Raw genomic sequence first — 26,223 nt, forward strand, 5'->3', positions numbered from 1 at the left:
ATACTATTTTTACTTTAACTTATTTTCGTATAATTTAGAGAAAAAAAATTCTTACGATAAAATATAAATCTCCAATTGACGTCCTTCTGGAAAACGTCTCTTGCAATTTGTACAAACTTATTGTTTGGATCATTATGGGAATCAATTTTTGTAGAAAAAGCAGCGCTTGCGATGACATCCATTGAGAAAGCGCCATACAATCTAAAAGTTAAATTAATTTTTACAACAAAATGCAATAAGAATTAATTTTTATATTTATTAAAAATAATATTATTCCGTTGTTATTGTAGTTTTTTTTCTTAGGTTGCAAAGAAGATTCACCTTCTGCTCGCTTTATTCCCTTACTCCCTATGCAATTCATTCACAATTGTTTCATAACCATAAACAGATAGTCACAATAAAGTTCATTCTATTAATATATTCAAAAAAATTGTATGAGTAGAAATTTAGTTTTACTGATTTATTTTCTAACTTTTATTAGATAAAATTTAAACCTAATAATTTTGCTCGATTACCATCTAAGCTTCATCCACAAAAAAAATTATCATTTTGAAAATTATTATTTCAGTTTTAGTTGCTATTATAATTTTTTAAATATTTTCCGCCAAAAAGATTGTTCAGCAATAAAGCAAAATGTTAATTCTTAATTTTGCTTTAAAATTTCAACTGTTAAACAGTTGTATTAATTGTGTTAGCTGCAAATGTTTCTGAACACAGTTTTACAAGAAATTTATCATACAAAAATTATTAAAAAATAACTGTTTAATGAGTGTTAATAAGTGTTAAAATATAAATAAACACTACTATCGTAAAAGTTGCATAAAAAGTTGCATTTGAAACTTTTTAATACATTTAAGGAAAAAAGTGTTTAGTTTTAAACTTTTAATAATAATTAAATCAAAAACTTAAAAATATCAGAAAATCTTAATAAAAATAATTAATAAATAAATAATCTTGTTAAATATTATTAAATAAAGGAAAAATGAATAACTGCCGATAAATACCGATTAAGCTTTTATTAATTTTATGGTGATGGTAGTCAAAAATATGTATCTTTTCTTTGTTAATCAGTGATTATGTAATGTGATAACACGTGATTTTTCTGTCCTATGAGAATGTAGGAAATGGTAAGGCTACAGCGATCTTTCTATAATATATGGAGAGAGGAAATTTTCCACACACAATCAATTTAACCCCTTCAGGACAGTGATCACCCATACCTAATCATGTGATTTCTTTCATCCCATCTAAACAATGTCTTAAAAAAAGCTACCAGTTAGAATTATTTTGATTGCTATGGCATCTAATCTTTAAATCGTGTAAAACATTTCGGCAAAAGTTAGGTTACTGTGTTCAAATATTGGATTCGACGATATATGCTGAACTCCCGCATTTCAAATCAATAAAACTAAGTACAATATATCGCCGGGATAGCCTGGTCGGTAGGGCGCTGGGCCCATGTCCGAGAGTTCGTAGGTTCGAATCCCGCTGGCCGAAGACTCCCCGTGTAGTAAAGTGATTGATGCGCTTTAAATCTGTCGAGTCGCAAAAGTCCTTCATGTTCCCATAACAAATCAATACCTCTGGGGTTACTGGATTGGAGATCGATCGTTCTCTGATTCAGGTCAAAATTACGATCTGTGGAGGAATAAATGGATGTATGACTGGGTCCGCCCCATAAACGGGTGCGACGTATGGTGCGGCAGAAGTCTAACTCTTGACCATAGATGGAGCCACTGAAAAACAAGAAACGCACATTCTGCCTTAAATTTGCTCGATTTCACCAAGCCCGTGTGGCAAGTCGCATTAGAAACAACAACACAATTATTTGACAAGCAATTCACGTTTTTAAAATTTGAACAGAATTCATTAAAAAAAAAAAACACTCACTTTTTGGCATTAACCGAAGTTCCAGATTCAGCATGTTGGTTGAAGTTTTTAATCAGAACCTTAGTGCAACTTTTGAATATATCCATCATCTGTTGAGAAAAAAATTTTAATAATTATTTCAAACAAGCATTTATATCCAGTAAATAAATTTAACCAGAGGACGCAAAACATATTAAAAGTTAAAAACGAGCAATTATAGTAGGATTTAACTGGTTACGTATCTGGTTTATCTCTTCGACTCAAGCTTTCAAACATAAGTACAAATTTTTATTTTACTCTATATTCCACATTTTTAAGATTTTTAACGCCTAAACTTATGTACAGTGAGCAAAAAAATAAGCAGACCACTCTGTATAACTTTTGATATAATGACCGGATCTTCACGTTCTAGGATTCAATCTTAATGGTTTGAGGAGGTGATCTTAAGTATATTAATTAATTAGTTTATTATACGTTTATTATATTATATGTAATTAGTTTATAATTATAATTTTTTCGTTTTGCTCAATTATAACATAAGGGCGCCTAACAATCAGAACATTTTTAATTAGTTTGTTAAATGGCATATGTTATAATATTTCATATTTAAGATTCCTGTATATAGTTCAATGTATTTAACCAGTCATTGATTTTCTTTATTTGCTCAATTCATAACTTTTTTTGATGCATATTAAGTACTTTAGAACATTTATAAATTTCTGTTTACTTTTTGTTGACATTGGAACACAGAGTTTTCGTAATCACTGATTTTAAATCCTTTTTAGAATTTTTGTCCATAGCAAATAATTAAAAGAACAAATATACTCGTAAGAAGTCGGAAATTGACTCTAAGAAATTATTATTAAGAATTAAGAAATTATACAAGGTAAATTACTCTTGAGGAATTAAAATAAAAATTCTGCTTGTAAACTTCAAATAGCATTCAAGCAGGTTTCTCAGCTTTTAACACCGCTTTCTGCAATAGTGATTTTTTACCTTTCGATACCGGTTTATTTCTTTGGGGAAGTGGCTCCCAAATTGGGTTTCGTGAAACCCTAGGATTCTCGGAATGAATAAAAGGAGTTCCGAGAATTAGGACTGTTTCTGTGCCACAGAAATGTTTTTTGAAACCTGTCCTTATATATAGTTATAATTAATAATCTATTATTAATTAAATAACTCTGTTGTCATTATGAAATTATTTAAAGTAAAATGCCAATTAAAAAAAAGAAGTAGCAAAAATATTTCTCAAAAAATATTTTTCACCATTACCAATGTTTAAAATAAATTATGAAAATGACCTCTGCATACATGAAAAATTGCATTAGTATTTCACATCATGTTTTTCTAAACTAAATAAAATAACTAAATTTATTTTAAAGAAATATGTTTCCCTGGTAACCATTTATAGCAGTTATTTTAACTCTTTTTTCAACAAAAATCATTATTCAGTTTATTTGTTTCATTTTCAGCTGAAGTATATGAACGAAAACAAATTTAAATTAGAACTGAATGGGATGCAGTTCCAGTAGTACGAATTGAATTGATGGACGAACCTAATTGAAGTATTCTAATGATAAAACGATGGAGAAAAAAATTCATCACTCTTATTGAATATTTCCGAAAATAAAGTATGTTTTATTAGTTAATATGCTCACAATTGTTTTTATATACCCACTTTATTTTATATTGCTTTTATATACTTTATTAAGTATAAAATCAGGGTGCCGCTGAAAGAAATTTAATCATTTAGGGTTTCATCGCCGAAAAATATTGGGAACCGCTGTTCTAGAGTAAATATTAGTTTATGACCCCTAATGTGAATAGTTTTCTATTTTGTTTTTTTATTTTACCACGTTTATATCAACTTGCCTTCGTTCGGGTGGAATTTTGTAATCAATTTTAAACTAACTTCCCGACTAGCTACAGACTTCAAAATTGGCACATAGTTCAGAATTGGATGACAATGCATGAAAATGAAGAGAAAAAAAGACATACAAAGTAAAATAAAATTAAAATTAAAGAAAAATTAATATTTTCGTGATTGTCTTTTGTTGTCGATTCGATTATTTCAAATGAGTGTCACATGTCAGTTGAAAAGTTTTGTGTACGGTGAGTGAAAAAATTGAGATTTTGGAGGTGAGTACAAAAAAAAAAAAAATGAAAGTAATATTTTTAAAAACCAGCTATAAATAAAGCTGTAAAATTTTTGAAGCTGTAAAATTTCAGCTGCAAATAAAGCTCGATTGACATACTTGAGACTTTTCTATTTTCTTACCCTCTTAATTTTTCCAGTGGTGAATGTGGGCGTGATGATGGTCCTAACTCTCTTCCAATCTTCTCCTTTAAGCATCTGTACCATCCGTTCAGTTATAGTGTCTCCCGTGTCCAGGGCCTAAAATAAATTTTTTTATTTAAATAACGTTGATATTTTTCGGTAATTATTAATTTTGAATCTGTCGAATTTTGTCCCACATTGGACTGATCGTAAAGACACGGCTTCCAGTAGAACACCGAAGTCAAGCATCACTTACTGTTGTCTGTAAGCCGATGGGTGACCACTTTGATCAGCCTGCGTAGGGACCGAGTGTGCGCGTTAAACTGTTCTACAGTAAAGTATTCGACTTCGCGGGCAGGTCGTCGGGTTACCAAAGCAGGGGAGCCGTCACCTCTGCAGAGAATCAAAATTGTGATGGCATGTTTTCGGATCATCCTCAGCGATGTTTCCCAGACAGTCGCCTATAGCCCATTGTGCAGCTCTAGTGCAACGTAAATAAAACATCTACCTACCTACCTGTCAAATTTTATATTTTGAGTAAGAAATAAAAATTCCCCTTTTTTGTAATGGCAACACGCTAGTTCGAAGGCAAAAATGCCGAATTTTTCAGTAAGTTTTTATTAAATATTTTTGAAGAAAATCGACTGAAAAATTTGAAGATGCCAACTTAAGTCAAAAGTTTAATTAAAGAGATAAGAGCGATGAACTCTAAGAAATTTCTTACTTGTTATAGCTAAAAAAAAGTTTTTTAAATCAATTTTTATTTTAAAAAAAAGTACAAAGTAATTAAAATATCCACAACTACAGAGGAATAAGTAGAATAATATGTTGTTACCATATGTATTGTGATGAGGATTATTGCTTTTGAAATATATCCATGCGTAACAGCAACAAAAATATACTTATTAATATTTAAAACAATAAACAAAGCAATTATGAAAATATTAAGGGCCCTCAGCTACCAAAATACCGAAATATAAAAAGATATTCTCATAGAGGAAAGACCAGCCTACGCGCCTCTTCATCTACCTTCTTTATTCTTTAATCTTAATCACCATCTTAATTCTTTAATTGGGTTAGTGATTAACTCGCATTCTAGCGGTGAGCCAATCACTACAGCCCCCCTAACCAAGATTGAAATATTACTTTTATTTTCAATCTGACATATAAGATCAAAATAAACACAAAATATTTCTATAAAATAGCTTGTAAAACATATTAAAGTAAGCTTGTAATTAAATACATGAAAATAACAATGATCGACTATTAAAACAACAATTATCAATTATTAACGCAAAAATGATCAAATATTAAAACAACATTACCAAATATAAAAAAAACTAATATATGAAATTAAAGAAATGTAAATGCATGTAAAAAGAAATACCACAAATTTTACAATTTTCATCAAAACTACATAAAACAATGTCTGATACTGGAAATTCCTATAAATGAAACATATTAATAAATTTACCAATATATATATTTCAATCATTAACCAAAATTAATATATTTAAATGAGTAAAAATAATGTCTACACATAACTTGAGGTAAAACAAATTAATGTTCTCTAAGCACTAAAACTGTTCATTATGCACATCTAAAAAAATAATTATGTGAAAACACTAAAATAGACGTTTTAGAACATCTGCGGGCATTTCAGCTCCAGGGCAATGTTTGATAATAATGTCATACCTTTGCAAAGCGAATGCCCACCTTTGAAGTCGTACTGATTGCGGTGCACGTTTGGTTAGAAATGGTAGTAGAGGGTTATAGGAGGTATATAGAGGGTATAGAACTCTTATTTTTGAACAAAAAACCAAAACCTCGAATTCTTTCAAACTCCACACTATGGCATATACTTCTCTCTCTATAATTGACCACGATTGCTGGCTAGCACTCAATTTTTAGGCTTGCATATGCGATAGGGTGCATTTTGTCATGCACTTTTTGTGACAAACACGCGGCCATCGCTTTCTGGGGTGCATCGGCATGGATAATGAAATGTAAGTCACAAATCGGTGTGCATAGGGAAGGAGCTTCAACCAAAGCTCTTTTTAGTTGAAGAAAAGCCGCATCATAGTCTGGTGTCCAAGGAATATTGTCTGCGACTTTCTTCTTTGTAAGTTCAGATAACGGAAACACAAGCGCTGAATAACTAGGTACGTAGTCACGATAATAGTTGCACAAACTAAAAACACTGCGTTGATCTTTTTTGGTTTTTGGACATGCCAAGTTCTCAATCACACTGGTTTTCTCTGAATCAGGCTGATGTCAGCTTGAACCTATTATGTGACCCAAATATTTAATCTGAGTCTTCGCGAAAGAGCACTTTTTCAAGTTCACAGTGAAGTTGAGTTCTCGTAACTTAGACAAAATGCTTCTCATATGAATCATGTGTTCGTTCCAACTTCTCGAAAATATGGCAATATCGTCAATGTAGGTGTGTGAAAAGACTCGTTACTTAGACAAGACTCTATTCACTTCTCTCTGAAATGTTGCTGATGCATTTTTAAGATCAAAGCTCATGGCCTTAAACTGATGCTGATTTCTATGAGTTTTAAAAGATGTAAGTTCTTTGCACTTTGGATTCATGGGCACTGCATAATAACCTTTCAGCAGATCTAGAGTACTAAATATATATTTGTGCTACCTATGGAATTAATTAGTTCTGCTGCTTCTTCCATTGAAAAATCGTCTGAAACAGTCACTGCATTTAAAGCTGTGTAATCGACGCATAGCCGCAAGCCACCATCCTTCTTGTTAACACACACTATTGGATACGCGATCTCTGCATTACTTTCTTCGAAGAGACCCTGTTGCAGCAATTCCTCTATTTGCTCGTCCACTTTGCATTTTAGCGCTTCTGGAATCCGATAAACAAATGGTGTCTTTCTCTCCGTATTTGGCTTGAGTCGTATTCGGTGAGGTCCTACTTTAGCAATTTTCACTTTGCCAGTGAATAGTTCTTCATATTCCATCAACAGATGTTCAAGTTCATCTGCTTTATATTGATCTAAATGGGTCATATCAACACTTCTTAAAGATTCATTGAATTTTATATTATTTGCGACCGGACACGGATGAATCTCTCCAAAGTCACCGTCTTCTTCAAAAGTAACTCCCACAGCCAGAGATCGAGAATGAGACTTCCGAATTTTATTCACATGTTTCACACTTCCATCAGATAGTTTCACTTTATATGAATGGGGATAATGTTGCTGAACTATCACTACTGGACCAGTCCATCTTGCGTATATTTTGTTATTGGAATCCGGAATTAATAGCACAACTTGATCACTTATGTAAAATTTTCTAACTGAAGATCTTTTGTTGAAATAGTCACTATATGATTTTTGCTTATCAGCTGCTACTAATGAAGCATTTTCAGATGCCAGTTCTAATTTTATTTTCATTTCTTTCAAGTAATCCACGGCTGATTGGGTGACCTTTGTAGGTAGAAAAATTTCACCTGCCCAAAAGGATTTAAGAATGGCATGTGGTCCTCTTACTTCTCTGCCATACAGTAATTTGAACAGTGATACACCAGTCGTTGTGTTTGGGACTTCACGGTAAGCAAAAAGTAAAAATGGGAGCTGTCGATCCCAATTTCAAAGATCTTCTCTAATGATGTGACGCAACATCTCTTTTAAAACTTTATTCCAGCGTTTCACTAAACCGTTGCTGGCAGGTACCGCGGACAAGAAAATCTAGGACTCAATCCAATTCTTTTTATAAACTCTTGCGTTCGCGATGACGCAAAATTAGTACCGTGATCACTAGCTATCACATTATGAATCACCGTCCTCGAAAATATATTTAAAAGCACCTCACAAGTCACTTTTGCGGAAAGTGACCGAAGGGATACCGCTTCGGGCCAACGATACATTTGATCCATTAAACACAATATATACTTATGCCCACGACCAGATGGAGGTTCAATTGGGCCTATCAAATCTACGTTTACAACTTCAAATGGAAGTTCAGGTCGAAGAACAGGTGTAATTGGAGCCCCATCACTAATTTTTTCTTTTCTCCTCGATTGACAACCCTCACATGTAAATACGAATTTCGAAATATAGCTTGCCATATTGGACCAATTGAAACTATACTTTATTCTTTCTTTAGTTTTCTTAACATCGAAATGTCCTCCGAAAACTGACTCGTGTGCAAGTTTCATCACTTTTTCTATTCTTTTAAGCGGTAACACTAATTGAGTAGCAGGCTAATTAAGAATTTTATCTTTATGATAAATTAAATTCTCAATTAAAATAAAATTTCTTTTATTTAATTTTAAAGCTTGCCGAACATTTTCTGAAGAAGAAGACTCGATTTGTTCTTGCTTTAATTTTATAGCGTCAGAGGCAATAAAACATTCTTCCGAAGAAATGGAATCTATCCCTCCCCCTCCTCAGATAACTTTTCATCTGAGGCCATCTGGCAAAATATTTTAGCCTTCTCTTTTGAAAAAGAGGGATTCCCTATCTCCGCGCTTTTACTTATTTTATTTTCATTATTATACGAAGATATTTCGCATAAGGACTCATAGAGAGATTGCGGAATAAGAACATCCACACATAATTTGTCGGTCAAAGCCAGAACTACTTCCATGGGATGACGTATCAACGTTTCCTAAGGAGATCGAGGTTTTAATCAATTTAACTTTAATTTTTTCTCCCAAAGCAGATGTTAAAATTATATTGCCGTACTCAAATCCTTCTGTGTTTTTGAAAATATTCTCATTAATAACAAATAATTGACAAGCAGAATCAATTACGCAACCAATCCTCTACTCGCCTACGTTTATTATCGCTCTTTTCAATGAGTGAAGACTTATGGGTTCTGGTTTTAAGTATTGCGCGTTGATTTTCGCCACTACAGCTGGGTCTGTTTTGACTTAGGATTTTTTATTGAGGTATATTTTATTGCACTCTCAGGCCATGTAGTATTCAGCACAAATATAACAAGAAAACTTAGTTATCTATCTTTTATTCTCTTTTAATTTCAATTCTTCTCTTCGTTTTTTAGGGGGAATATATTTCTTTTCGTCTCGCGATATTCGTTTGTGATAAATCTAGCGTTAGGTGAATGCACTTCATAAAAAGATTTATTTTTTGATGCAAAATATGATTGGCACTCCTTACCCAAAATCAAAGGCTTAAATCAACTTCTTTCCCGTTTTATGTTTACGTGCGTCGCGGTTTGCTGAGCGAGTGATTGATATAATTTGTCACTAACTATTAGTTCTTTTAATGTTTCAAAATCAGAAACATTTCGCAATTTACAATATTGTTCAAAACCGGTTGCCAAACGTGAAGCGAATTGGAAATGTGTTTCATTCGGTAAACGTTTTGCTCTCTGAAAATTAATCAAACATGCTAACGGTGTTGGTTCAAATTCTCTAAGAATAGTGTCTTCTATTTTTTGATTATCACTTATATCCTCATCCTTAATGTAAATTAAAATATTTGAAGCTTTCTCCCCCATTAAATTTAACAAAATTTCTTCCTTTAATTCTTCTGGTACCTTTTATGTATTAAAAGCTCTCTCTAGGAATGAAAAAAAAAAAATTCCACCCTTCTGTTCTCTTAGGAATCGGCAGAGTTAAAGTACGAACGCTATGTATGAAATTCTCGACTGAATTTATATTTACGCTTTCGGAAATCATTGCACTATTTGGGTTCCTAAGCGTACTCTCTAATTTAATTTTCTCTAAATTAAGAAGCTCTAATTCCAAAGTTTTCTCAAGTTTTGCTTTCTCAAAAATAATTTTCTCGCCTTCTAACTGGAATTCCAAATCGAGCTTCGCCTTTCCTGATTCTAAAGTAGCTTTTCGTAATTCTAACTTAAAGTGACCACACGTCCCGATTTCGGCGGGACAGTCCCGCTTTTTGGTGGACTGTCCCGCGTCCCGCCGATCTTTAAAAATGTCCCGCTTTTTTGGAAATATCTGCATTTCTTATTTTAAATGTACTGTAAAAATATATTAACTATTATTTATTAAGTATTATGGTGAATATAAAGAAATAAAAAATACATTAAAAAAAAAACATAAAATGCATGCAGAGTAAACTAAATTAGGCAATGTAACGAGTTAGATTTACTCGGTGGTGTTCGATGATTGTCGTTACGTCTCGGCTTAATTGAGATAAGTGCAGACAGAGCGGACTGCCGTTAGACAGTGCGGTTTGTTGTTTTCAATTTGACGTTCGGTTTGACTCATTATTTGATTGACAAAGGTTGAGCAATAGTCGCCACAAAGTAACGGTCAATAAGGTAAAATTTAATACTCTTTTTTAGCCTTTGTAATAATTTTTTTATTTATTTCTAGTATTTACCCACAAAATAAAAGATGAGTAAAAAAAGAGGATGCAAATTTAATGAAGAGCTAAGCAGAGAATTTCCATTTATTAAAAGTACCAAAATAGACTATATGGTACGGTGTGATAAACGCAATGCTGAATTTTCGGTCTCACATGGTGGAAAAAACGATATTACTAAACATCTAGCGACAAAGAGGCACAAAAGATTTTTTAATAATGCCGCTTCCTCATCTAAAATGGAACAGTTTTTTCGCAGTGCTAGCTTTAGCAACACGGAAAAACAGCTAGCATTAGCGGAAGGGCTATTTGCTTTCCGCACCATAAACCACAATCAAAGTTTCAGATCAATGGATTGTACGTCGCAAGTGATCAAAACATTATACGACAAAAAATATGCATGTGCAAGGACAAAAACCGAAGCAATTATTTGTAATGTTTTTTCACCATATTCGTTTTCACAATTGCAGAAAGAATTAGAAAAATGCGCATTTATATCCATGAATTCTGATGCTTCCAACCACAAAGATTTAAAATTATTTCCCACAATTGTTAGATTTTTTGATCCAGAAACAGGAATTAAATATAGAATATTAGATTTTGTTTCATTGTCGAGTGAAACTTCAAATAATTTTTGATTCAGTAAGTACTATTTTAAAAAAGAATAATTTGAACATATGAAATGCTACAGATGAAAAAATTAAACGTTGGTTATCTGCAAATGTGGAATCAGACAAAAAATGGACGGAGTTATTCCTTCATTTTAAACAAAATAATATTCCTTATCAAAATATTTTGAAAATTGTAGAATTCGCGCTCTCCCTTCCAGGAACAAATGTAACAACAGAACGTGTTTTTTCTAGTATCAATAAAATATGGACAACTGAAAAAACGCAGTTGAACATTAAAAATCTATTTTAAGTGTAAAATATAATTTGACCAATTCACGTGAAATATTTTACGACATTTTAATTAATGATCCGAATCTATTGCTAAGTATTCACTCAGATCAAAAATATGACCGTGAAAGAAAATCATAACTTTTTTTAAATAAAAAATTTAATTTGATTAAAAATCATGATGTTCAAATTATTATTTTTTTACCAATAATTAATAATAAATACATTTTGCACAAATATATGAATGTATACAATAAAATATATGTAACTAAATTGTAATTCTCATTTCATCTCATTTGTCCCGCTTTGTCTCAATAAACATGTGGTCACTTTATTCTAACTCCATATTTTCTTTTCGTTTCATTTCTTCATTTTCTTCTTTTCGTCTATCAATTATTGAATATAACATTTCTCTAACAAAGTTTTTTTCATAGTTAGCGTTCTCAACAATCGCTATTTTTAATTGATGAAGTTTTATGTTTTGGGTGTTCTCAATACCTAATTCAGTAGCCATAAACTGCAAATCCTCTTTCCTAACGTGATTCAGTTTGAATCCTGGCGCCTGCTGGGCCAATGTCATGAGGATTATTGCTTTTGAAATATATCCAAGCGTAACAGCAACAAAAATATATTTATTAATATTTAAAACAATAAACAAAACAATTATGAAAATATTAAGGGCCCTCAGCTGCCAAAATACAGAAATATAAAAAGATATTCTGATAGAGGAAAAACCAGCCTACGCGCCTCTTCGTCTACCGTTCTCTTAATTCTTTAATTGGGTTAGTGATTAACTCGCCCTCTAGCGGTGAGCCGATCACTACATGTATATAGCACAATACATATGGTAACAGTACCTAAGGTAGTTAAGGCATCCGACAGGGTACAGCACATTTTTTTATAAAGTAGCTTTAATTAAATTTTTTAATTTATATTTTGGTGAGCAAAATGTTTTGTAAGTTTATATTCTTAAATTATAAATCTAAATGTATACTTTAAAAATTTATGAAATACTTGAAGAAAAAAAAATAAATAAGAGCAAATTTGAAAATTGAACTTGAATTGAACTACAAATATTTTATGTCACGTCAACAGCTCTATAACAAATTATAATGCATAAATGTCAAATTAAGTTTTTGCTTAGATTAACAATATGGTCGCATGTGTTTTTGACTTTAGGAAATTTCAAATATACAGTGAAGCAAAACTGAATGTATTTTCAATATTGTTTTTTTAAAAGAAATATTCGAACATTTTTGCTTAAAGCATGATAAAATATAATAAATTCACAACTTAGACCTTAAATTTTAGTTCAATCCACAGCTAACATTGCACAAAATCTACACACAAAGTTTCAATGAATTCTTTATTAAACTTTTTCTATAAAATGCGTTAGCACAAAGTGATCCTTAGATCAATTATCTTTCTGAAAACAAATGTAATGGCCAAAAGAAGTAAATCAATATGATTAAAGAAGAAAAAAAAGAAAATTTCGTCAAAATTACTGATTTTTACACAGTCGTATACCTTATCATCCTATAAGAGTAACTCTAAAGAGCAATTTTTTTTTGTTTTCTGCTGCATGAGATTTTTTCTAACGAAAGTTTAGATACTTTTGTATCGCTGATTTCAAATCGGTGTTTCTCTTCAAGATCCAGTTTTTTAATGACATTTTTAGTCTATTTTTTTTTTCGAAAGTTTCAAAACGTTATATATATAACAGGAGCTCTCATAAATGGTACGGAAAATTTCTGGGGAGTTAAAGCACAACACCAGGATAAAAAATGCATAGAAACCCTTGCCCAGAAATGTCATCATACGCTGCTAAGGGACGCTTCCTTATTATAAACTGTTTCCTTCCTGTCTTCTGAGCAGATCATAATACGGCCGCGCATGACTACATTTCGAGCATTGGTTTCAATGCAATTTTAATCCTGATTAGGTGCTTTAACTTCCCTAGAAATTTGCCTCAACATTTACGCCTCGCCCTGTTATATATATATACGTTTTTAAGCTTGTAAATTTCGACAAATAATAAAACAAAAATGTAATTTTAAAAAAATTGGCAGCTTTAAAATCAAAGCTTGTTTTAGACTTGAAATCCTCTCTCCCGATTTAAGCGATATCAAGTATTTGCATGAATATAGAAAAAAAAATTTCCCAGTGTAATACTTAAGGCGTGTATAGCAATTTAATGGATCATCAAAATAACACACATTGCAATTCAATACAAATCTAAATAAAAATATCTCAAAGCTTACCCTTCTGTCAGGGAAAAATTGGAAATCTTTAACCAATATTTTTCTCAAAATCTTAGGGTCAGCAACGGACAAGCAAGTACTTGCTCCTTCATAATGACTATGAAAAGAATTAAAAAAAAAAAGCTTGTAAATTGTTAATAAATCACATCATCGTACAACAATACACACGGAGAAAAAATTCTAGTAAAATTACCATATTGTATGCTAATGACATTTCAGGTAAGAAAAAAGTCACCTTTCTGATTAGTAAAACCGGAATAAAGGGTATTTAAACCATTCATTTGGTATTAAATAAATACTCCCTAGAAACTGAAGCTGTAAAATATTAAACTTCACCCGCTTCAAAAATATATAAACAGGAATTAACAGTCCGCGCAAGTCATATCAGCTCATCTTGATGCCCTGGAATCTTGTTTTATTCAAACGAATGCTGATTTCCTTACGGCGACGTTAGTTTTTCTCCATAGTGCGTGGAAAAGCATTTTACCCTAACTTGTCTCTCTCAGCCAGCCACTGTGGTTTTTCTTGTTCCGTTTTTCATCGTTTTTCTCTCTCGGCTATTGTTGTTTTTCTAGTTCGTCTCTCACCTTTTTTTTCCGATGGCAATTTTCGATTTATATTTCAAATCACTCTTTTGTTTCTTCTTATTCACGACTTGCAAGTATTGAAAATGGACGACTGTTTTTTCGCACCTGAAACATGTCGACTATTATTTCTTATTTATATATTTTTGAAGCGAATGGAGTTTTTAATCAATTAACATTATTTTGGTAACTTTTTCGTTCCTAGGGAAAAGATATACAGGAAATTCTGTTTTTCAAAATAGCAGCTCTTCATTTTGAAATGTTGTAATAAAGGTACTTTATTGCCACGCATTTAGTAAAAAATGCGAAATAGAAAAATACATTTAACCGAATAAATGATATAAAGCGGCGGTCTAAGGTATGATAAAATTACCTAATTTTATCTCATTTACCAAATTTTAACACACATTATAAAACAATATTCCATTGTTAATTTTACCTAAATCATCGCTTAAATTAGCGCTATAGTAAAAATTACCGTGTTTTTGGCGTTCTCACATAATCAGAAACACGGTAAATTTTTCCATATTCTAGTAGTTTCGACCATGCATTTTTCTCAGCATAAGAAACCAAAACAATATAAAAAAAATAAATTTACTTGTGCAACGCACAATGAAAAGCGAGCACCCTGAATAACTTCGAACACCAGATTTTCAGGAAAGAAGACTCAATCAGTCGAGGATCTAATCATAAATATGCTGATTAACTAGAGCTGACGATATTTTAAGGTACAAAATCAGGCACTAAAATGTACTTTCTCTTAATAAATCTACTTTTTCTTTTGACGGATTTTGATTGTCGTTTTAAAAAGAAGCTATATGAAATAGGTTAAAAAAAATTTCATTGAAGTAAAGGAACTCTTCTTATTATACTTGATACTACACTAAAAATGATTCTGAATCAAATAATAAAATACTGGCACTTGCGGTGCATTATCCGTAAAAGCCATTTTTACAGTAAAATATTGTACCGTAATTTTTACAGTATTATTTATTTAATTAAAGAGGTTCAGTGATTTTACTGTAATTGATACTGCAAAGAATTATACCGTAATTTTTACAGTAACATTTATTTAACTAAAGTGGTTCAGTGATTTTACTGTAATTGTTACTGTAAAGAATTATACCGTAATTTTTACAGTAATATTTATTTAATTAAAGTGGTTCAGTGATTTTACTGTAATTGATACTGTAAAGAATCATACCGTAATTTTTACAGTAATATTTATTTAATTAAAGTGGTCCAGTGATTTTATTGTAATTGATACTTTAAAAATTACGGTATAAATGGATTATTATAAAATGGATTTTACGATAAAAAGAATTTTGCGGACGATACACCCAAAGTGCCGGTACTTCATATCTTAATTTGATGAGGAATTTTCTACATTGTTTGCTTAACCTACAGCTCTGAACAGATTGAGTTAAATAAATCTATTCATTAATATATCTATTTGGTAAAGCATCGCATATAAGAAATAAAGAACTTTATAATTTTATTATCTTATTATTCAGCTTTTATTCATAAGAAAAAAGATGATTGAGAAAGGTAAAGACTTAAAAATTTATCGCATGCGTACTATAATAATTTTCACTTTTGCACCAAGGAAAAGCATCATCTTTGAAACTTGAGATACGAAGTATTAAAATGTTTTCTTATCAGAGAATTTATTTAAAATTATCCCTTTCCATCCAAGGTTAGGCAAACAGTTGCAGACCCATTAAAAGTACAAGCTAAAGTGTTTCGTTTACATTAGGAAGTTTGCAAACATACTCAACGTTCAGATAGGAAATTTTTAAGCATAAAACTCGCCCTATAATAATAAAAAAAAAATGTCTAAAATAATATAGTTAATGAATCTTTTCAACAAAGGACACGCATTTTTCTCGACAATAAGAATTGTATACTTGCATTTATTCATTTAGATCATGTGCATCTTCTGATATCTGCATTTTATATCTTTATGTGTTAAAATCGCATAAGATGACGCATGCAATTGTAAATCGTTAATCTTGCATTGGATAATATTTTTGCATGTATTAAACTTGTAAGTGCAAAAATATGTTTGTAAGATAAGAATAAAGAAAAATATAACTGAGAGTCGTTTGTCTTCATGACGACAGGTTTTATTATTCTGGTAAAACAGCGATAAATGTTTGAAATTCTTTGAGATTATTATACAATGTAAAGTAAATTAAAAGCGTTTTTACTCACCCATAAATTGCACCATGAGTGTTATATCTTTCCAGTTCTAGTTCATGCATAGGCTGAAAGATGGGAAATTTTAAGTTTGAAAAATATTGTAATTTATAAGAAACAAAAAACATTTTAATACATATTTTCAAAAGGAACTTAGAAAATATTTAACTGTTCCGTTCTTCAAATCTTCATTTATGACTGATTAATCTATAAATCTGAAATACATTCATTAGTTCGAAAACTACAAGTTAGAAGTTTAAAAAATATGCAGAAATACAACTTTATCTTGTGTTGATTTCCGAGAACCAATCGCCAAAAAATGACTGAAAACGCTTTTTTTTAAAATTTTATTTATTTACTTATTTATTTCTGATTTTAAGTGGCACTCAGGGAGTCGGTACCTTTTACCATGAAATCCATTTTTACCAGAAGATGCAAGGGAACAAAAAATCTGATATATCGTAATTTTTTGCATTAATAATTACCGTAAAATCACTGAATCACTCGAACTATATAAATATTACTGAAAAATTACGGTATAATATTGCACTGTATATATAGATTTTACGGTAAAAATGGAATTTACGGATAGTGCTGTCAAACATTACACCGCAATTTGATTAATAATTCTTTTACAGTACAGTGAGTTTGACAATTCTAGCTGCCAACTCTGACGCTAATATCGTAATTAATGGAATAAAATGATGAATAAAATAATAATTATTATTTATTCTCTCGCTTACCTTATTCAAGAGTTCATCGTACTCATGCATTCGCATTATTCACCGTATAGCTTTTCATTAAAAATGCTTTTTTAATCGTTACGTAATTAGGCTCTTATAACTTAAAACGACCTTCCGAAACAAACTAAATATTACCACTGCTAAAAATTATTCTTTTTTACATGTCTCACATTGCTAAGTTAAATATAGTTGCGATTTCAACTCTTTTTGCAATAAAATATTTGAATTCTGCTTTATGTGAACCATAATGAGTTGTTTAGAAATAAAATGAAAGATGCTCTAAGTTATCAATTGATTAAAAACTTCATTCGCTTCCAAAATATACAAATTAGAAATAACAGTCGATATTTCAGCAATACCAGTCTTTTTTCCACCCCAGTCACACCAGCCTATATTACTGCCTTGGATTCTTGTTTTATTCATGTGAATGCTGTTTCCCTTGTTAACGACATTAGTTCCTCACCACCTCTCCATAGCGCATGGAAATGCATTTTACCCTAATAAGCCCCTCTCGGTCACTGTGGTTTTTCTTGTACTGTTTTTCATCTTTTTTCTCTCTCGCCTACTATGGTCTTTGAAGTTTTTTTTCTCTTCTTTATTTTTCCGTCTTTCGTTGTCAACGTTTTATATTTCAAATCAATTTCGCTTCTTCTCATTCTTGTCTAGCAAATCTTGAAGGTCAGTGTCTATTTTGGGAGCACTTAAAACCAGAGTTGGGGTGTCGGACGTTCTAAACTGGTTTTGGACAGGACACGTGGGTTTTACTGTCTTAAACTGGGTAAAACTGTCCTAAACTGTCTTAAAGTGTCCAAAACCTTGAACTTTGGTAAAAGGTAAAAATTCTATAAGTGTAACCATTGTACACATAATTATTACAGGTATCAATAAAGATTTGATATTTTTTATACAATTTACTATAACTTATTGAAAGAAAATAATATAATATAAGAGGAAAAGGTTTATAATTTTTGAAGCTCCACAATTCATTGAACAACAAAAGTGAATACCTAATCCTTTAAATATAAATATGCTTTTAATACTGATAAATAATATTTTTGCATAAGGATAAATATGGCAATATTAAAAAATAATAATTTTTCCTAAAAAAATACTAAATTTGGTCAAGAATTAACCTTTTATTTTTCACAATATTCTTTTAAAAAAATTTTATAATTTCTGCATCACAGAATAATAAAAAAAACATCTATTTTTAAAAAAATTGTTTTTAAATATAAATATATTAGTTTAAATTGAAAATACAAAATAACAGAAAAATGAATTAACAGTTTTGAAGGGCATAACATCAGTTTCAGTTACTGACACTGGTGATGTATCACCACTATGCTAAAAGAATTGAACATGAATGAAATAAAAGTATTCTTGAATAGTACTATAGATAAATAAACCTGTTTTAAACCTGAGTATGGCAAGGCCAAGCTTCAGTTATGTACTATGTATTGAATGAGAGGACCAATTGAACTTGATTACTGATTAATCTTCCTTTGTTTAAATTGAAGAGTCAAACAATATTAATAAAACATTATACTTTTAAAAACAAATATTCTCTAGTATGTTTAATTATCAATATGTTATTAGTTCTATATGTTTATTTTACCTCTTAAATATTGTTCAGATAAAATTGTGACATAATTTGAGTAAACGGATTTTGGACAGTTTAAGACAGTTTTGGACAAAGGGGATTTGGCCAGGACGGTTTAAACCAGGGTTTAACCCTTTTGAGGATTAATCCCTTTTTTGTGGATTAATCCCTTCTGTCCTAAACCTTGCCAACCCTGCTTAAAACATATCGACTGTTGTATATTTTTGAAGCAAACGAAGTTTTTAATCAAGTTATATCTTACCTCTTCAATTTCTTGGGATTATTTATTAAATGAGATAAGCTATTCAAATTTACTTATCACGTTTGCTTATTATTTTTATAGTTATCGAAACTGTAACTTAGAATAATTTCATTATTTCTTTGTCATACCTAGGAAATAAAATGTTCTCTTGCAATAATTACGAGGTAAATGTTGTTTCTTAATTAAAAATCTTCGTAATTGATTGTTTTTGATTTTACCTAACTTATCTTCGTCTTTAATTGTGAAAATGATTGCATTTGGGAGCTGATATCGTTTCAAAGGAAGAAACTGAAACTATTTATCTAAATTATAATTGTCTTTAATTCCAAAGATGATTGTATTGTGTGGTTAATATTGTTTCAAAGATAAACTATCTTCGTCTTTGATTTCGAAAATGATAGCGTTGCGAAGCTAATATTGTTTTTAAGATAAAATCTTCGAAGATAAATCTTCGTCTTTAATTCCGAAAATGAAATCAAATTGCATTTGTAAAGCTGAGGTAAAATCTTTGTAATTGAATGTTTTAACTATTACCTAAATTATTTTCGCCTTTAATTTCAAAAATGTTTGAATTTTGAAACTATTTAAAGAATACTTGAGAAAAGTCGTACACGTGACAAATAACATAAAAATCAACAACTAAAATTAATATGAAAGGAAATAGTAAAGTAAGAAAAATTCCAAAAAGCCATTATGTTGTAATTCAAAAATTACTTTTTTCTTTCGCATATTTAGAACAGAAATATTTTCTTGCTGCAAAGGCTAAAGATCTTTTGATTAAAGTTTGAAAATTTTTTGAACTTTTTTAATTTTTGAAATTTTTTGAACCCATTTTTATTTTAAAGAAAAAAGCATAAACTAAACATTTCATACCTTTTTAATACCTTCTAAAAGGGACCCAAATAAAGGTAGCGGTTTCACGTAAGCAACTCCTTTATCTTTCCAATAAGTGGGAACTTTGGTATTTCTCCTGAAAATGAAACATTTTAAACGTCAATCATACATCAGTCAACTTGTGATTAAAACTAAATTGCCGTGGTTTGCGCATATTTTACGGCATTAAATTATCCTACAATTGTTAAGCCCAAATGCACCGCATTCAGAAGCTTACTTTAAAAGTATTATAACTCTAATTTTTCATTCAGAAATTTTTCAGATTTGCTCTTTTTACATGAAAGGAGTATTTAAAATGCACTGCTTCATTTTCAATTTAAACATTAATTTTAGCTATTAAAAAGCTTGGATTTTTTTTAAAATTGTTCCTTAGTATAATTGAAGGATTAGTTTATATTTATAAAAATCCCTCTAAATTATAAAATATTTAAACACAATAAACTAAAAATTTGAAAAATAATAATTTACGAATCTCACATCAGTTTAAATGATTTTCTTCGCTTTTAATTCTTAAGATCCCGGGTCGCTGCTTTATAATTGTTATTTCTTTACCACTGCGAAAAGAATAGAAGCTGGCAGGCATGCATTTCAAAGATTTTGATCAGAGATGAATACAAAATAATTTATGAAAAACTTGAATCGAAAATTATTCTTGTAAGCTTTATGATGCTTTTTTTTAAATTGTCCTAAGAAGAAGACGCTTATGATTAAATGTTAACGTTGCTATTGAAGAAAGAAAATGAAAGAATCAAATAACACTGATTTCACATCCATGATTATTTAAAAGAATAATAATCATGATAACTTACCAAAGAAAATAAAGCACCGCTACAGCTAATAGTAACGTGTATCCTAACGGAGTAAACAAAGCGTCCGTGATTTCCATTTTCAACTCTTTTGATTCAACTATGAAGCTCCACTGAGTGGGAATATCTTTTCATCCTCATATATGATGCATTTTTATCGTTTCATAACATGTACGAAAAAAGATTAGACATTCAAGGTCAACAGCGAATCTCGATTGCACAACGTTGTATATCGGTCTGATAATATTTAAAAAAAAAAAATTCTCGCCAAAAAGTATCACCAGATGGCGTTGAACTATAGAAAAAATCGATTAAGTTTTTTTGATGAAAGAAACGTAAATAAAAATAGTTATTTTTACTGTCATTTATTTACAAAACATTTTTTATTCAAAAATACATATAAAGTAATATTACATTTAAAGGAAAATATCATTCTCATATTACTTCAAAATTTCACTTTAGCACAGAAAAATTCTATTTATTATTTTTTTTTCTAAACCAAAAAAATAAAAGCGTTGAGATTGGAGAAATAAAATTTGTTTATTAGTCTTGATAATTGAATTGACCAAGATTTTAAGATTAATCTAATTTTAAAAACTCTAAAATGGATATAATTGTATAAAGCAACTTTTTTATGAAACATAAGTTAAAGAATTAGTTATGAAACATAAATGCCCCCAAATTCTTTCATCACAAGATTTCCTTTTATAAAAAGGAAATGAGAAGGAATTAACTTGGAATTAATTAAAGGAATTAATTTGGTATAAAACGAGTTATGTAAAATATTGCTTCTAGCATCAATGAAACTCGAGAATTTAAGACATTTATATCAGTTTCGTGATTTAATATAATCAAAATTCTTAGAATAATACAATTACAAAGATTCTAAAATTAATATAAGAAGTTTAAGGCACTTTCCACCCAGTTTTTAAACATAAATCTCTTTTTTTTTTCATGGTCTTTATTTTTAAAATTGCAACGAAGTTAATTCATTTGGTTCTACAACGAATTGCGTAAAATCTTGCTACTTGTGTTAAATAAATAAATTGAGATGGTGGTTATTTTATTTGATGTAATTAGTTTACCAAAACAATTAACGACACTTTTGCGCAATGAAATGAAGTTATCTTAGATTAATGGGCAGTATCATATTGACAAACAATCCAAATTAAACATAATCAGAGAATTATTATCACACCCACCAAACCTTAACAAGGCCGAATTAGGCTGTAGCTTAGGGTCCTGGAAACAAATTTTCTTTCTGTCTTTCTTCTTTTTCCACTTCCTTTTTTTTCCTTTCTTTCTGTCTTCCTATTTTAGCATTACTCAGAGCCGTTCAACATTTGCTCCAAAATATAATTTTCCCCCCCCCCCCCCAGATCGGGACTGGTGAAAATCTGCAAATCAATAAAAAGGATTCCTCCTAATTTTCCATTAAACTGTTTTAATTGTTGTTCCTTTCATCTCTTATTTGGTGCCAAATTTTGAAAACCATTCAAATATAGTGTGCGATTCCATTTGCTCGTTTGCAAATGGAATAGAGTTGGTTAAAATCTGCAAATCAATAAAAATAATTCTTTCTAATTTTCCATTAAACAGTTTTCTTTGTTGTTCCTTTCGTCTTTTATTTGGTGTCGAATTTTGAAAACCATTCAAATTTAGTGCACGATTCCATTTGTTCGTTTGCAAATGGAATCGTACACTAAATTTACCGTTTAGTATATTATTCCATTTGCAAACAAGAAGGAGATTTAGATTGATATAGCACATCACTTTATGACCATTAATAGGACAGATTTCACCACCTACTTTAACTAGGAAATTATTTTCACTAAAATTTTCTTTCCCCCCTTTCATTGACTTTTTTCTGTATTCTTTTTATAAACTTTCAGCAATCTTCTGCAGTTGCTGAAATTTTTATAATAATTTAAAGGTGTTGTGAATTTCCAATTAAAAAAAAAATTAGAATTTTCTAAAAAAGGGGATTCATGTGTGTAAGAAATATTTACATGCTTTTCGTTAGTTATCGTTGTCAGAGAGAAAAATTTTTTATTCCTTCATTCATTTTTAAATCCGTATGTGATTTTTCAATATTCTCACAAGTGAAATGATTGAGCTTAAAATATGTATCTGTTGAAACTTTCTTTTTTTTTCTGTTTTCCTTTTCCTCAAAGTATCAAAATTTAGGTGTTATAAAGAAAATAAGTGCAATTAACGAAAAATCCAACATTATAGTCTCAACATATCAATATACTTTTTAACTATATTTATTTTATTTTATAACCGTCGTTGAACAGCCGACACAATTTCATGGGTTTACGACTACTTACGTTCAACTCCGTAGCCTTGTAATTTTGAACCAATCCAGAAGACAAGGAAACTCCTGGATCAGTACCCCCAGAGGTATTGATTTGTTGTGGGAACATGGAGGACTTTGAGACTCGACAAATTTAACGTGCATCAGTCACCATTTACTACACGGGGAGTCTTCGGCCGGCGAGGATCGAACCCACGACCTCTTGGATATGGGCCCAGCGCCCTACCGACCAGGCTATCCCGGCCCTTTTAACTATATTTAAGTTTTTTTGTAAATATATTTACATCATAGTCATATTATCAAATGCTATTAATATATTGATTAACTAGCTGAATACCCGTTTTTCGCACGGGAATATTTAAAGAAATATCAATAAATCAGTAATGAGTAACACTACGAAATAATGAAATCAAACTGAAAATCATATACCGACGCAATTAAAGAACTTGGAAAAACCAGATAAGTGATACTTTTAGGGAATTAATGAATCAGAATTAATGAGATTTAAAAAAAAAAGTGGGTGAGTAAATACGGGTATGTTTAATGCAACAGAACTGTTTTTGCTTTCATTTAAATTTTAACATAACTAATTAAATCTGTTTTCAGTATGCTTGCATGATTTTTATTTCTAATTAGGTCGTGGTAAATAAATAAAGACTAAGAAATATTTGTCCTACTTTCTAATAAATTGGTAATAAAATAGTTCAGATGCAACTTTTTTTTGTTTTGTTCTGAAGATGTCACTAACCTGTTTCTTCCATTAAGTCTTTCAATTAATATAGCTAAAATAATTTCAATTTTTTAATTTAATGTTATATGTTGTTATCTTCGGTGACTTTATGTTATTGAAGTAAGCAAATCTCGTTGTACGTAATTCATACTATTAAATAAAGATAAAATGTATTTAACATGCATGATGCTAGCTCACGACCTATTCAGATAGTTAAAATTACCCCTAAATTAAACACTTATTTCCAAAACACTTAATTCCGAAGTATATACATTAAAACTGCTTGGCGCAGTTTTAAAAATCACCAAATATATCAATATAATATTTTATACCCATATAAGTATATTTGGTACTCATTATATAACCCTTCCACATTTGAGTTTATACTTATTTGTCAGTGGCAACCAACTAAAGCCGAATTTTTTGAAAAAATATACATTCGAACTTTATAAGGATTTTGGAGCTTGACCATATCTCTATATGACTTTTAATTTACTGTTAAAATTTTTATGAGTAGTGGTGGAAAAAATTCTTTTAATTCTAATTCTTTAAAATATTAATACACAGGATATTAATACCACTGGAAAAAATATTTTCTGAAACTGCGAAAAATCCGTTGTAGAAATCTTATCACAACCAATTCGCCAATTTATCATAGTACCAGTAGTACATATTACCGTCAATGATATATAAATGAATTAAGCGTCATCCGTGAATGGGAATTTTTTACTGTTTTCTTAAATAAATTTCCTATTAATCTTTCCTCCATGAGCTTTGCTCTTGAGCACATAGCTTATTTTATTTTACTTCAATTAATTCACATTGTCAATATTAATTGAGCTCTAGTGACAATAATAATATGCAGATTTTTTTACGGTTACCCGAAACACGAATAAGTATCCTTTCTACTTATTTTTGCTTTTGGGTTCAGAACTTACTTTTTTTTATTTCAATTAATACATATTACCAACATTATTTAAGCATCATTGTCGNAATTATTTTAATTCTAATTCTTTAAAATATTAATACACAGGATATTAATACCACTGAAAAAAATATTTTCTGAAACTGCGGAAAACCAGTTGTAGAATTCTTATCAAAAGCAATTCGCCAATTACCATAATACCAGTAGTACATATTACCGTCAGTGATACATATGAATTAAGCGTCATCTGTAAATGGGGATTTTTTACGGTTTTCTTAAACAAATTTCCCATTAATCTTTCTTCCATGAGCTTGGCTTAGCACATTATTTTATTTTATTTCAATTAATACACATTATCAATATTAATTGAGCATTAGTGTCAATAATAATATGGTAATATAATAATAGATTTTTTTACGGTTACCCAAAACGCGAATAAGTATCTTTTCTACTTATTTTTGCTTTTGCGTTCAGAAATGACTTTTTTTTATTTCAATTAATACACATTACCAACATTATTTAAGCATCATTGTCGTCAATGATAGTATGAAGATTTCTTACTGTTGTTAAATAAATACCTTTACACCATTACTTTTATTTTCCAGTAAATTGTTTATTTCTTTTGTTTCAATATGCTTATATTACCTTAATTAATTAAGCATAATTGGCGTAATTAAGCCTCATTGGTGCCAATTTTTTATGTTTCTCCTAAATGAATTAGTGCCACTTTCCCATTAACACGTTTAATGCCAAGCTAATTTTACATAGCTTGCCAGTCTTACCAAAATGATTTTCTAGCATCCGTTGCATATTATGATGAAATATTATTTGCAACAAAACAGTTTATTTTTGTAATCATTCGTGACACATTTAATTCACTGAGGTCACCGGGGACTCCCGTGACGTTGCGAACAAACTTAGTGCCGGTCACCGGTGATCCCGATGGCATTCAACATGTCAATTTTTGCTTTTGAATACATAAATATAGATAAAAAAGTGGCGACTTAAATGAACAACTGCTCATTTTTTGCTAATGTTTTTTTTAATCGTTTAATGATAAAAGTATATCACTGTAGAAAGATACTCTGGAAAACAGAATATTTTTTTTCTTCAGAATTTTCATTAAAATGTCCAATGCCACCATTCAAATTTTTCATCCTTCACAATTCATCAATTTCTGGTGGAAAGATTCACGTAGAAAGAGAATTCTTTAACAATTCACATAACTCAAAGTTGTAATGTATACATTAAATCTATTTCGCCTCCCTAAATATTTTCGAATATTTCAGTATGTTTAACTATATTCAGTGTGTTTAACTGAATTTTGTCACGTGCTTATATTTTTTTATTGTTTAAATTAAGCTCTTATAATCGTAGATTACTCTTCTAATTTTTAAGATTAAAAAAAATTAAATCAAATCCAAACAACAACAACAAAATTCAAAAACAAGCTATCAAAGGAGAAAAAAAAAAAACCTATCGATATCGGTCACCGACTTATTAGTTTTGAGGAAAAATTGGCTATTACGTCAATAG

General features: G+C 30.2%; 1 protein-coding gene across 1 annotated transcript in view; it reads right to left on the bottom strand.

Moving 5' to 3' along the window:
• The window catches only part of LOC107443558 (cytochrome P450 3A24-like), a 31,638-nt gene extending 10,674 nt beyond the window's left edge, over window positions 1-20,964 (bottom strand). Inside the window, exons 1-7 of the mRNA XM_016057478.4 lie at window positions 20,719-20,964; window positions 19,889-19,985; window positions 16,426-16,478; window positions 13,628-13,724; window positions 4,148-4,264; window positions 1,891-1,979; window positions 56-201 (exon numbers count right to left, since the gene is read on the bottom strand). Coding sequence (XP_015912964.1) covers window positions 56-201; window positions 1,891-1,979; window positions 4,148-4,264; window positions 13,628-13,724; window positions 16,426-16,478; window positions 19,889-19,985; window positions 20,719-20,795 — 676 coding nt within the window. The 5' untranslated portion in view covers window positions 20,796-20,964. The remainder of the gene's footprint in view (window positions 1-55; window positions 202-1,890; window positions 1,980-4,147; window positions 4,265-13,627; window positions 13,725-16,425; window positions 16,479-19,888; window positions 19,986-20,718) is intronic.
• Between the last annotated feature and the right edge of the window lie 5,259 nt (window positions 20,965-26,223).

Source organism: Parasteatoda tepidariorum, chromosome 8, assembly GCF_043381705.1.
Source record: "Parasteatoda tepidariorum isolate YZ-2023 chromosome 8, CAS_Ptep_4.0, whole genome shotgun sequence".
Lineage (NCBI taxonomy): Eukaryota > Metazoa > Arthropoda > Arachnida > Araneae > Theridiidae > Parasteatoda > Parasteatoda tepidariorum.